This window comes from Paramisgurnus dabryanus, chromosome 12 (assembly GCF_030506205.2).
Source record: "Paramisgurnus dabryanus chromosome 12, PD_genome_1.1, whole genome shotgun sequence".
In the NCBI taxonomy this organism is placed as follows: Eukaryota; Metazoa; Chordata; class Actinopteri; order Cypriniformes; family Cobitidae; genus Paramisgurnus; species Paramisgurnus dabryanus.
In genome coordinates, this window is record NC_133348.1 from 20976851 (window position 1) to 20990879 (window position 14029).

General features: G+C 39.1%; 1 protein-coding gene across 1 annotated transcript in view; it reads right to left on the minus strand.

The window, feature by feature from the left end:
- Nucleotides 1-14029, minus strand: part of scfd2 (sec1 family domain containing 2) — a 94575-nt gene that overhangs the window by 58670 nt on the left and 21876 nt on the right. Inside the window, exon 4 of the mRNA XM_065257145.2 lies at nucleotides 8822-8997. Coding sequence (XP_065113217.1) covers nucleotides 8822-8997 — 176 coding nt within the window. The remainder of the gene's footprint in view (nucleotides 1-8821; nucleotides 8998-14029) is intronic.

The window sequence follows — 14029 nt, forward strand, 5'->3', positions numbered from 1 at the left end:
CTATTTATCTTAATAGACGCCAATAGTCCTCTAGTGAGTAAGCAAGAGGCGACTGTAGCTAGAAAGATCATCAGCATTGAGGATTTGCAGGTTTCCCACACCTTAGTTAACTTCAAATTCAAGGACTTTCCAGGTCCAATACCCTCAAATTCAATGACTAAATGTGGGGACACATTTCAAGTGAGAGCAAGGTTACATTGTGTGACCTTACAGTTTCCTTTCGAGGCAACCTGCGCTGCATCACTGCGGTGACACTTTGGGGACGCTTCCAAGGGTAAGTGCTTCTGAATGTGTATATCAAATTCAACCAATGGTGAGGCTTAACGACAAACACAGGGTGACATGGGAGCCAGGAAGTATATCACTATCTGAAATATTGCCAAAGACGGCATTACAGGGACGCAGGAAGAATGGGAAGGGAGACCAGCGCCTCGTTCCCTTCTCGGGCAACAACAGTTACATGCGTAACCGGAGACGTTTTCAACTATGCAAAAAAAGCATTTTGGTATGAATCAACATTCGCATATACAAGCATTCAAAGCGAACAGTTTAGCACGTGTGCTTAAAAGCCTAGAATTGTTGATATTATCCTATACTACACAGGGAATAATTTTTTCCAGAAAACTTCAAATAGATTCAAGCACTTTCAATGACCTGTATCTATGTATGTATATTTAAAAAAAACATCCCAAGGCCTTGAATTCCCCACCCCAGATTCACAAACTTTCAAGGACCCCTGGGAACCCAGAATTTGATTAATAAAAGTAGGAATTAATAGATCAGGAGTCTAAAAATCTCAATCTTTAGATGTTCATTTGATCTCTGATTTATCTGATACACAACGCCAGTTTAAAACACTTTACACATTACACTACACTACATTTGGCTTCCGCATCACGTATACAAAACAAAAACGCATCACCATATATGCAAAGACACCGAGAACGAAATCAAAACAGGATGTTACTTTCACAAACACAGCTGTCTGAAAATGTCAGGTGTATGAGGGCCTAAACTCCAAAGTACCCATTAGAAACATAGTGCACGTGTGTTTATAAAGTTTAGATGAACTCTGTGAAGACAGTGTGTGGTCAGCGGAGGTGTGTGGTTTTAAATGTATGTGTATGTACTGTATAGTGTGTGTATACGAGTCTGCGTTTATACTGGAGGGCGAAGAGATAGGAGAGCTTCCTGTAAGGAGTAAACGGGCTGTGCTTTCTGTCCGGCTGTAATCTGTTCACCCTAAACACAGGAAGGCAGACAGCGTAAATAAGTCACATACAGACTAAGGCAGTTTTTGGATCGTGGCCCGTATGTTTTCTTCTGCATTATATGATGTGCTTTATTTATCACACTGTTGGGTGGGAAATAAATACTGTACATTATGAGCATCTGTCAAGCTAGATGACAACAGATATGAAGATGGATCAAAGACATAAAAAGGGAAGAGGGAGAACAGAGGCAGGTTAGATAAGAGAGATGAGAGGAAATGGAGAAGGAAGATGGCAGATGAAGTAAAGCAACAGAGAGATGAAAACAAAATCGGCAACAGTTTTGCAAAGAAAGTAAGAGAAAGAGGGAGGGAGACTTTAAAGGGTGAGTTCACACAAAAATGAAAATTCGTATTTATTTATTTATTTCGTCTGTCGAACACAAAAAGCAATATTTACCATTATACTCACATTGGTCTTTTTCATTAAAGTAAATGATAACCAGGGGCTGTCGAGCACAAAATAATATCATAAAAGTTTCCTAAAAGTAATTTTAAGCTACAATCCAATATTACAAAGCTACACAATTACATTAGCTGCAAGTACTACATTTATGTCATGTTTTAGTCATTTTGATGCTTAATAGCCCTTGGACACCATTCACTTTCATTGTAAAGCTAAAGTTGTGTGAACATTTTGGCAAACAATACCCTTTAGTGTTTCACAGTGGAATGTCAAACAGGTTTAAAACGCATGAGGTCGAGTTAATGACAACATTTTAATTTTGACTGAAGTGCTCTTTTAACTCCTGCAAGCTGGGACCGACTGCAGGGCGTACGTATGTGGGATGGAGGGGGTGTGAGGAGGGTATAAAAGGAATGTTTTAGGGGATTGTGGGGACTGTCAGAGTGACAAAAACATGGGTTTCGAACATCGGGTCAAAAATCCACCCACACGACAACACGCAACGGAGCCAGACGTACACTCATTCCAGAATAACGCCACACGGTTTCCTCCCACAGCGATCCGTGCATTTGTGCAGATGGGGGAGGAAAACAAGCTTGTTGTGTTAGTGGGGTCAGAAACTGTCCAGAAACTGTCCCTGTGTGTGTGTGTGTGTGTGTGTGTGTGTGTGTGTGTGTATTAGTGTGCATACAGTTAGATATTATCCAGGACGACGCAATGGGCTCCAGGCAGAGGGGAACGGGTTGACCTGAGGGTGGGTTACTGGTTCAAAGGTCAAAGGTGAAACGCCATAACTTTGTCTGTGTGCGTGTTAATGATGGCCCGGAGCCACCGATGCTGTTCGACTGCATCTCTACAAACATAGGATGACTTTGGTTTGTTCTGTTTTTGGATGCATGGGCTTTTGTGGGGCTAGATCTGAAAGGCACATGCATGCCCCTACCGATGTTAAAGCTATGCATTCAACCTTGTGAAATTGACAAATTTGCCTTTGATATTCAGTCCTGGACCAAGTGAACACCAGCCAACAGGAAGTAAAAGAAAGACAGCTCAAAGCAAAAGGTTTTGCATGGTTATTGATAAGTAAAAAGGCCTCAAACCGAGCTCAGGCACTTCATTCAGACAGAACAATCCCCCAATAGTCTGTGAGAGGTGGAGGAGGTGGAAGGTCACAGGTCCACTACTGCGGTATTAAGAACACATTTACCACACGATTGATCAAATCTTCGGTCATCCAGCCTCTGAAAGACCTTAAAAACACATACAATTAACAATAACTCTGAGACAGGCAATAAACTAATAGCCAAGGCTTGCTGGATTGATACACTTTCAAAAAAATGTTTTGGGACTAACAACTTTAATACCCATTTAATACTTATGGGTGCTGTTTGTATTTGCCATTAACATCTGTAGGGTGACAGGATTACAAGCAGTCAGACAAGCCAAATGGTAGTTACACAAGCCTCAAATGAGTCTCTTGTGACCATTTGTGATTTTTGACTATATGTATCACTCATAGGTCAGTGCATAACTGCTTATAAAGAACAGGTAAAGTAAATCTCAATGCACAGGTGACCCTATTTTAGCCAAATTTTTATTTGACCTCTGTGCTTGCTAAATGTTTTATCTACAGTATGCAATCAGACTGAATGGACATTTTCAGAGACTTAAGCTCAATTTATACGTCTGCGTCAGACCTACGCCAAACCCTTAATGCTGTAGGTTAAACAGTCAGTTTTCATTTATACTTCTGCATCGTTGTCCGTGTAACATGCAAGACCGCTAGTAGGCAATGTCAATGGGCATGTTACTGGTGTAACATCAATAGAATTAAGGCAAAAGCAGAAAAAGCAGCAGCTGCTTGTGTATGTTTATAATGAAGCATTAGCCGTGATGGCGGCAAATAGACAGGGACTTTTCTTACAGCCTGAGTTGTTAAAGGGACACTCCACTTTTTTGAAAATATGCTCATTTTCCAGCTCCCTAGAGTTAAACATTTGATTTTTACCGTTTTGGAATCCATTCAGCTGATCTCCGGGTCTGGCGGTACCACTTTTAGCATAGCTTAGCACAATCCATTGAATCTGATTAGACCATTAGCATTGCACAATGAATTACCAAAGAGTTTCGATATTTTTCCTATTTCCTACCGACGGAAAATTTAAAGTTGCGATTTTCTAGGAAGATATGGCAAGGAACTATACTTTCATTCTGGCGTAATAATTAAGGACTTTGCTGCCTTACCATGGCTGCAGGAGGCGCAATTATATTACGCAGTGCCCGAAAATAGTCCCCCGCTATTGAAAGTAACCAAGGGGACTATTTTCGGGTGCTGCTTAACATCATTGCGCCTCCTGCAGCCATGGTACGGCAGCAAAGTCCTTAATTATTACGCCAGAATGAAAGTATAGTTCCTTGCCATATCTTCCTAGAAAATGGCAACTTTTAATTTTCCATCGGTCTTAGTACACGATGTAACTACAGAAGAGTCACGTTTTAAATAGGAAAAATATTTAAACTATTTGGTTATTTTTTAGCGCAGTGCTAATGGTCTAATCAGATTCAATGGATTATGCTAAGCTATGCTAAAAGTGGTACCGCCAGACCCGGAGATCAGCTGAATGGATTCCAAAACGGTAAAATCAAATGTTTAACTCTAGGGTAGCTGAAAATTTTGGAAAAAAAGTGGAGTGTCCCTTTAAAGTCCATATCAAATCATTTCAAAGAATTGTTTCTAAACACATTATAAATGTTAAAAAATATATTGCTGAAAAAACTTTCAAAGACTGAACTATTTAAATTGTGAAGTTACAATGTTAAACAGTTTTTCCACATTTCTATGTTCAGGATTATTTGGACGGGGCTAAAATGGTGGCTCAATGACGCACTGGAGCCACCAAGCATGGCCAGCCCCTAACACAATTGTGACATAAGCATACATTTACTGTAGGTTGTAGAGGTATTTGAAAGTTGAGAGAGACAGCACATTTTACGCGAGTGGGTGTGGTTTCAACGCCAACAGCGGACGCTTGAGAGCAGAGAATCACGTCTATTTATACAAGATTTTCCATTTTTTGTTTTTACTGTTGCAAGCGAAAATGCATATGAGAAAATGCGACAGATTTTTTTGAACCTGAGGGAGGAGTTTTAGCAGACCAATCACAGCATTTGCGGTCCGTGACACAGTGTTAAATTTTTTGTTGACTGCCCAACTTATCCAAACCACCCTACTCTGCAAACACTCACAGATCCTGCCAGGGTAAGAGCTCAGTGTGTATGCTTGCTGAATACCAGCCCTAAGGGCGTGATGCCTAAATTTCCTCTGGTTTTAGCTTTATGTCAGTGCTATTTACCTAAACCTTTCTCTAAAATCATCTGAATGAAACAGCAGTAGCAAAAGAAACCCAACCTGTCTAAATTCATAGCCATAGTCAACACAATTACTGTCATTTTCTAGACAATTACTGTCAATTTTTGCCAAGATCAAATGGATGCCAACTTCTGTTTTCAAATGGCATTTTCGCAAGCCTGTACCATGTGTTAATTCTCAACCCAATACATACAGTATACTGAAATCCAATACACCAATGAACATGGTCACGTGAACTTTTGAAAGTAAAAAAATAATTTATTCCTGTCAATTTCTTATTCATCCAACATCAAAGTGGATGGGGGGGTGCCACACCAACCAACCGTTACATCATACAACAACTGATGAACAAAATATAAGTATCACAAAAGCGCCTCATTGCTACCAAGCATCAGTCTGTGTTGAATGCTATGGTGTACAGACAACCTAAATACCAATTTGTTCTTTTCAGGCGAACATTTTCTTATACTGTAGATGAAACCGTTTTTGATTATGGGAATATCTTAGTGCAAGAGTCGTTTGATGATGCCTTTATCATCACCGCAGTACAATCCAGATATCCTGTACTGCATCATAGGAGGGTGAGAGAGAATACACAACCTTTTGTTGCGCACAGATTTAAGAGAAAAACATACACTTAGGGTGAATGAAGATATTAGATGTCCCAGATTTACAATTATACAATATTCCATTTTTGGGGGGCACATATTAAGAACCAATTATCACCACAGAGTTCTGTAAGCATCAAGAGAAAATCTTACATTCAAGGCTTTGTATGTCACCATCGCACGCCTTTAGTAGTATATTGCTTTAAAAAGATTTTAGTTACCAAGACGATAAACAATACAAATATGAATAAAAATTCCCTTTCATTCATCACGTCTCGGAAATGGGAAGACCAACTGAGCACTACACGGTTAATGACAGAGTTATTTTGTCTGTAAATCTCCCACAATCCACTGTGGGCTACATTTCTTCTCCGTTCCAAACATTTCTAGTTCATTTCAACAGCCTGATGTTTTCATATAAGGACATATCTGTTAGGTAGCGCTGCCCTACTTTATATAGTTTGGTCCATAGCGAGCGATTAGCATAACGTTTTACATGTTAGTAAACACCTTTTCTTCTTTTTTTCCCTCAGAGTAACGATATCTACCGGAGAGCTGGAGGTTTATAAGCTTGTGTTGTGCTGATTGCCGTATAGTTGTTAGGCGGTTTGGCAGATGCGACCGGTCTGGCCCGGTTCTGCCGCGTGTTTTTCATGATTTGTTTTAATGAGCTCCTATGGGCTGAAGGCTCCTGCTGATCTCTTTACACACACAGGAACCAGAAACTCCATCAAAAACAGTCTGTGAAAAATAATAGAGGAGGAGAGGATATGAGTCTGGAAAGCGTTTTTCTTTTTTGTGATCTGCTGTGTTTATTAGCATGTTGATAAGTAACTATCTAATAAAACCCTTTTTTTCCCAAAATCCCTTGGAGGTTAATTGTACTTCTCTCTCTTACTCTTGCACATTTCCTCTTAAGGTCTCTGTCCTTTCTCTCTACCCCTGCATCTTTCACTCCCTCTCTCCTCTGCATATTTGACCTCTGACATCAGAATGTGATGTACACGCGTGTGTCCTCCCCAGATGGGCCTTAGTGAAAGCATTTCCTTTTTACTTCTTCACCCTCAGAGAGATAAACACCCACTGCACAACTCAAATCCAAGCTGCCACGCAACTCCGTACTAAGACTTGTGTGTCCGGTCAGCATGTGAGGGTAAGGATGCTTAAAGACTCTCTGTTCTTCCCCAAAGCCAAACACAGTTTGTTTATTGAGGCTTGTTTTTCAGCTGGTTAGACTGTTTACTCACTCACTTACTCACTAACTGCACCTGCAGTGAGACTACAGAAAAAATGGCACCATGAGAAAATGTAATAAATCATTAGTACAAGCTTGTGAATAAGAGTAATATAACTGAAAGGAGACACTATCGTTTTATAACAATGACCGCTGCAACCAACAATTCTGTGCGTTCCTGCTAGTGTTGTAGTATATCTCGGTCTTTTGTTTCTGTCTTGTCTTGGTGGTCTCAGAATTTTATTTTAAGAGTGGTCAAGTCCACAACAGCGGGAATTACACTAAATTGTTGGTGCATTGTCTGATTTATGTGTTAAATTTCTTATTTGATTTCTTTTGTTGTGTCGGAAAGTGATGAATGGGGGAATGTCCAAAAATAAATCAGTCAACAAATTAATACAAAGGCACACAATATCCAAGATGTATTTTCATTCATTTTTTGATGGTCTTGGAATTGTATCGTTCTTTACTCTCTTTGGGCTCGGCCCCTCAAAGTCTTATGCTGAGTTTACACCAACCGTGTTTCAGGCGTCAAAATCGTGTCTACTGCGCTTGGTTTGCCGCTTGAACAATTTGGATGCATTCGGGCGTGTAGAGTGTAGTAGACGCGCGGAAAAAGCAAGCATTTGACGCGCGTCAGAGGCAAACTCCGCCTCTTGTGGGAGGGGCAAGTACTATGCGGTTGTTTGCAAGATGTTGATTGTGCATTTATCGAGACAGTTACCAGTTTGTATTTGGTAACGTTACTATGGGGGAAAATAAACGACGCAGGTCGATAAACGTCACGTGACTCAAAAGTGAAGTGTGTATTACAACTTACAAGGTTGCCCAATGTCCTCACTGACACCCTGCTGAAAAAAACAGCATCAAACCAGCATGGACCAGCATGGGAATTATGGTCACCAGCATACCAGCACCAAAACACAACATATACTGCTCTTGCTGGTATGACCAGCATGGGATGCTGGTGCTAATGCTGGTTTGGTGCTGGTTTAGCTGGTGCTAATGCTGGTGCTGGTTTAAGCTGGTGTTCACTAGCAAACCAGCACCAAAACACAACATATGCTGGTCTTGCTGGTATGCTGTTTTTTTTCAGCAGGGCACTCTTCCAAGCGAGGTCCTTTTTATTCCTGTCTCCTCTATAGAAAAAAGAACTTGTGTTGTATAGCTCCGGGTGACTGCTTACGGACAATATCAAGCGTTGGTTGAATGAGTGACTCCGGGCGGGGCTGCCACCACAGCAGCAAGCAGGCTCCTGATTGGTTAACGTGGCGCGAAATTCCGCCAAAGTTCACATTTTTCAACTCGGGCGTCAGCCGCAAATTCGCGTGAACCGCAAAATGCACAAAAAGCACCATTCGCGCGTACCGCGCACAACGCTCAATTCACGCCTTTCGCAGATAAAGCTGTTTTTTTTTTTCAATCTTAAACTGTGGCAGGACTGTAAAATATAAACTGTAACTGACTGTGACAACACTCTGAACATCTGCTTCTGATGTCACTGATCAGGGACTATTTTTCCAGCGGAAGAAAAGCTTTTAGTGATTTTACATAAAAGTTATAGAGATACATATTTTAAATAATATTTAATATGTATGCTTTAATAACACCCTTCAGCCATGACTTATTCCACAATACAGCACAAACTCTTGTACCTTATTGTTTACATATACCTGCCCAATAACTGTTATTTGTTTATTTTAACCTATAATATTACTGCCATATAACCACAATGTACACAGAACCGTGCTCCAACAAAAATATCATTAAAAACATTTTATCATCCTTGTATGCATTAATGTATTAATCATCCTTTGCAATATGGTCTACTAGAAAAAGGGTGAGCCTGTGAAGGGTGACATACTGTGCTTAGATGTAATCAGAACTTGACAGCCTGTTATTGACAGGTCAGCGAGCTGCGTGATTGGCTCACCTGCAGGAGGAGTCTCTCAAAGGCGAGGCAGGCGTCCCATTGAGAGAGGGCAGGGTGGCGGAGTGCTTGAGCAGCAGCCAGTCCCAGCTGCAGAACACCACTGTTATTTTCTAGCGCCCCCCAACTATCCCGAAACAACTGCACGTACTGACATAGCTGTTCAGCTGTGACTCGTCCTAATGAGAGAGGGAGAAAAAGAAACATAAGCATTGTAATTAGGCAGTCTGGTTTTACCATTACACAAAGCGGTTTATTTTCAAATTTACATGTCAAACTAAATTTTACAGTCAACCTAAGAGAAAATGTACTTTAGACTCCAGCACTGGAAACACAAACATTCAGAAAGCATTGGCACACCATAAGGAAGTCGACTGTGATAAAGCAGTGCAGGTACAATAACAGTCTTACATTGACTGTCACAAATGGGATATTACTGAAGAACATAATATTATCAGTTGGATAGGACTCCGTATAAATAGTCCCTTTAGGGAAGGCGCACCATTAGGATATGTCCGTCATGCAAGACTAAAAGTACTATCGACTTGAATGGGGAAAGACAAATATCACTAAAATCATGTGCTACAATGTGCAGAATTAATCAACATATTTCTGACAACAATTAAACCTGACATCAACTGTACCATAACTTTTGTCTTCCAAAGTCGATCACTTTATTACTAAAAATTATCATTGAGCATCATAATAGCATAAGTAAAAGTTTTGTGACAGTCATTTCTTCATGCTTCAATGTTCCTCTACACCCTTTGCTCATTTAGTATAAGTGGATTTATAAATATGTCAATTAGTCCCCGCATCTACTCAATTGCACAACTCGGACCATAGATCTGAATATGCAAATGAGTCCCCGATTCCAATATTTCGCTCCACCACGGACCATAGATATACATGTAAATAGATGATATATTCGACAGTTTCAGACACATAACTATTAAGATATGAAAACCGCTAATGTTAGCGTAATTGTTTTAAATAGGCTATACACTAATGATTGCTGGTTGCCAACAAAACCTGTGGTGCCTGTCTTATCAAAAATTGTGTGTCAAAATGTATTTTTGTTCATATCTTTAATATTGATTGAATAAGGTCATGTCAAAGATTAAAATCATAATGAAATGAATGGCTAAAATCAGACTTTGATGCTCATTATCTCAGAGTTTGACTTTGAGACTTTAGTATGGTTATTACAGACTGGGTAACATATTTTTTTGTCACAATTGTGCTGCTTTTCCTCATATACATATTTAAACATTTCTATCCATTTATAATTAAACTATGGATAGATGAGGGATGAACAGTGTATTATAGACAGATATATAAACAATATCCACTTCAAGTACATTATATAGACAAAACAGTATTGAAATATTTGCCTGCAAAGTTCATTTTAAGCAAGTGTTACAACTAACCCCCTGTCTGTTACAATTAACCCCACCTATGGGGTAAGTTGTAACGTTTGCACTTCTGTCACATTTGGTGTAATTGTTCAAGAATGCTAAGTAATAAAAACAAACTTCAAATTGTTATTTGTAGCAGAGATGTGTGTGTTGCTTGTGTAAAAATATAATTAATCAAACTCAAAAATATTTAATGATTGAGCCAAAACCAAAAAGCGTTGGGGCAGAGCAGGGCACAACCTATTTATCAATTGATGATTGTTTTTTTAACTGGAAGGTGAGACTTTTGGCATCAGAGTGGTAATATATTGAGCATTGGAGTGTCCCCAAGCCATAGTAATGTAGAAATACCTGAAATGTTGTATGGATACTCTGGGAAAGCTTTTTCTGAACCAGTTCACTGAATCAAATAACAACAGATTTGCTATAGCACTAATTAAGCACAGTGTTTTACCTTAAACAGATGAATACCTAAACTACAGACACACAGTAGGAGGCATAGGATTTTTTCTTCAGAAAATGACCACTATAGACCAACACTACTGTACAAATACAGTATACCACCAAACCAAACCACAACATGTATGCTTTTCTGTGGAAAAACTGGGAATTTTCTGTGACTGTGTGTGTGTGTGTGTGTTGACACTGCACTTCTTGAAGAATAAATTTGGTAATGCCTCATGTTTGGCAGAAATGTAAGCCAGACTTGTACTGTAAGTGTCTTTGTGTTATTTTGGTTGTTGTATCTCATACACTATGTGTTTGTATGTGGTCAGCCACTTCTGAGCTCATTTATAAAGTTGGCACAGTTGAGGCCAAAACACTCCAACACAGAAAACACATCCTCATTGACCCTGAAGTTCTCTTAGGGAGGGTCTGCAAAGATACAGGAAATTAAAGAGCGAGAGAGGGATTTCATGTATTTATGCTGTCTTCTTTAAACTGTATTTATATACATACTGTATATAGGTAATGCACTAAGCATGCAGTACAGATATATGTAATCCCTTTCCCAAACATTTTATCCAATGGCAAACAACTGTACTCCTTCCTACAGTACAGTTATGGTTTGTATATTAAAATCCATGCAATATGTAATTTGAAAAGATACAAGATTTGAAACAGAAAAGTTTCAAATCTGTAAAGATAGGAAGAGTGGTGGTAACTGAGAAGTGCTCCGAGGGACCCAGTGGGTCTGAGGGGTTCACATTCACACATAAAACCACTTCTCCATGTTGATGTTATGAACCAGGACCAGATGTGAGACTATATCCTGCTCCAGTGCAGCCAATGTTTGCTTTAGGCCAGCCAAACACACATATGCACACTAAGGGCGCTCACAGAATAAAAGCTGGATCAAAAAGTACAAGAACACGCCATGCGCCAACAGCAAAATCAGGCAGGCATCCAGAAGGCGGTTTCATAAGTACAGATTGAATCACTGGTGGGCTGAATACAAGCACTGCAGTCCTCCTGAGGGTCATTTTCTTGATGACAGGATCACAAGATGATTCCAAACTCATTACGGCCCAAGTTTCATAAACACAGAAATATTTGGAAGTTTTCTAACCCATGCCTCTCGAGAAACATTTGGCATATTGCATTTACAACTAAGAAAAAAAGATCAAATCATGTTAGTAAGATGTAAAGGTGAAGAGTCAGGACACTTACAGTACACAGGGTCCAGCAGATTAACACTTGCTGAGCGCCAAATGCAAGTTATTAAAGGCTTTAGGGAGTAAATAAAACAAATTAACTTTACAGTAAATGCAGGTATGTTTAAATCAAATTTGAAAAATGATAGTCTGACTGTTTATAATGTAAAAAGTTGCACAATCGATACAAAGACATACAAATTGTAACACAGAGAAAAAAGGCATCTTCTAAGTTTAGCATCAAAAGTTTAAAGATATCTCACACTATAAAATGAAATGAATATACTTAATGCAAAATAATTAAATCTATAGACTACTAAAACCATTATGTTTAAATAAAAAATTGAAAATATACTTTGTGGTTGGAAAAAGAAAACTTCTTAAAACGTAAAGAACTTTAAGACTTTAAGACCGCACAGACCGTACTCTTGCAGAGAAAAGTTAAATGCTACAATTGACCTGTATAGCCCCTCAAATCCACTGTGCAAGTCTGATAACGCTTTCATTTACATTCATTAACTACAACAAACTAATTACCTAAAACCCTCTGAAGGGCAGAGATCTACCGCAAATGAAAACTGTTTGACAACTGGTAAAAGGAAAAAATTTGGTTTTAGACCGCTGGGCTAATCCAAAAGTCAAAACCATTAATTTCGCAAAGCCCTTTGCTTATTAATGAACTCTACACAAGCTCATTTGTATGCAATGAATCAGGGAAAATGTAGCCTTTGATGTCTACGGCCACTTTCAGTGGGTGGAAGGGTCAGAAAAAATGGCGGCACTGTCTAGGAAAAATAATGTGATTTTGCCAGCTCATATAATTTGTTGAGAAAACAGATTTTGTTCCAGTAATATCCAAACACAAGGGCCATTGTAGACCGAGACTGGGCTTTAAGGGAATAGTTCACCCAAAAATGTGGTCATCATTTTCTCATTCTCATGTTGTTACAAACCTATATAACATTTCTTTGTTCTGATGAACACAACGGAAGATTTTTTGAAGAATGTTTGTAACCAAACCGATTATGATCCCCATTCACTTCCATTGTAGGAAAAAAGAATACTATGGAAATGAATGGGGCTCATGAATAGTTTAGTTACAAACATTCCTCAAAATATCTTCCTTCCTGTTCATCAGAACAAAAAAAAAAATGTATATAGGCTTGCAACATAATTAAAATGATTTTTGGGTGAACTATACCTTTAAAAAGCTTTGGCAAAATGTACTTAGCATAATTTATCAGAAAGAGAGGGAGAAACAGAGAAAAGAAACAAAGGTGAGATGTTTCCACCAGACCAAAACCTAGAGGAGAAGCAGGAGGTGAGACATGAAGGACTAACTATCACATGACCATGTAACATGGGCAAAACATACATTAACACATCCAGAGAAGCACTGACCCAGATATGCATACAGAGACAAGCACATTCACTTTCAGACAGCGAAACAAAGACCACCAGAGTACACATACAAACTGAAAGGAAGACCACCAGAGAACACGCTCATATTTTACGACGCATCACAACAATGCATCTGATGCTACAAGATGAATCAAAACAAAATCTAGAACAGCTGTGTGTGCAGCGTGTGTGTGCGAACCTTGTTCTGTTTAAAACACAGTGAGATTGTTCAGGCACTATTAAAGTTCTGTTGGCTTAGGGACGAGGAAATAACTGTGATCCGATGTGAAAGATTGGCTGCAGTTTTGGTACCGTGAGAGTGTATGTGCTTTGGGAGAACTCAAAACTGTGTTTAGCAATACAAAACCATATTGGCATCATTCTCTTTCTCTCTTAAATAAACACACAATGGCAGAAAAGGATGTAATTTCACCAATCAGAATGCAGTCATTTATAGATTCTGACAGTTTGATTTGAATACGTAAGAGCATAAATGTCCAATGCAGATGTCCTGCAATGAGGGTGTGAGTCAGTTAGCTGCTAATGCAATTGAATGTCTAAAAGTACGGAAAAACTGTAAAATAAAAAAATGCTACAAATTTTGTACCTCTAAACGCAGTTTCCCAGACAGGGTTTAGATTAATCCAGAAAAAAGCCTTAGTTATATTAGGATATTTAAGTACGATATTTTTACAAACATACCTTAGAAAAACAATACTGGTGGTGTGCATCTTGAG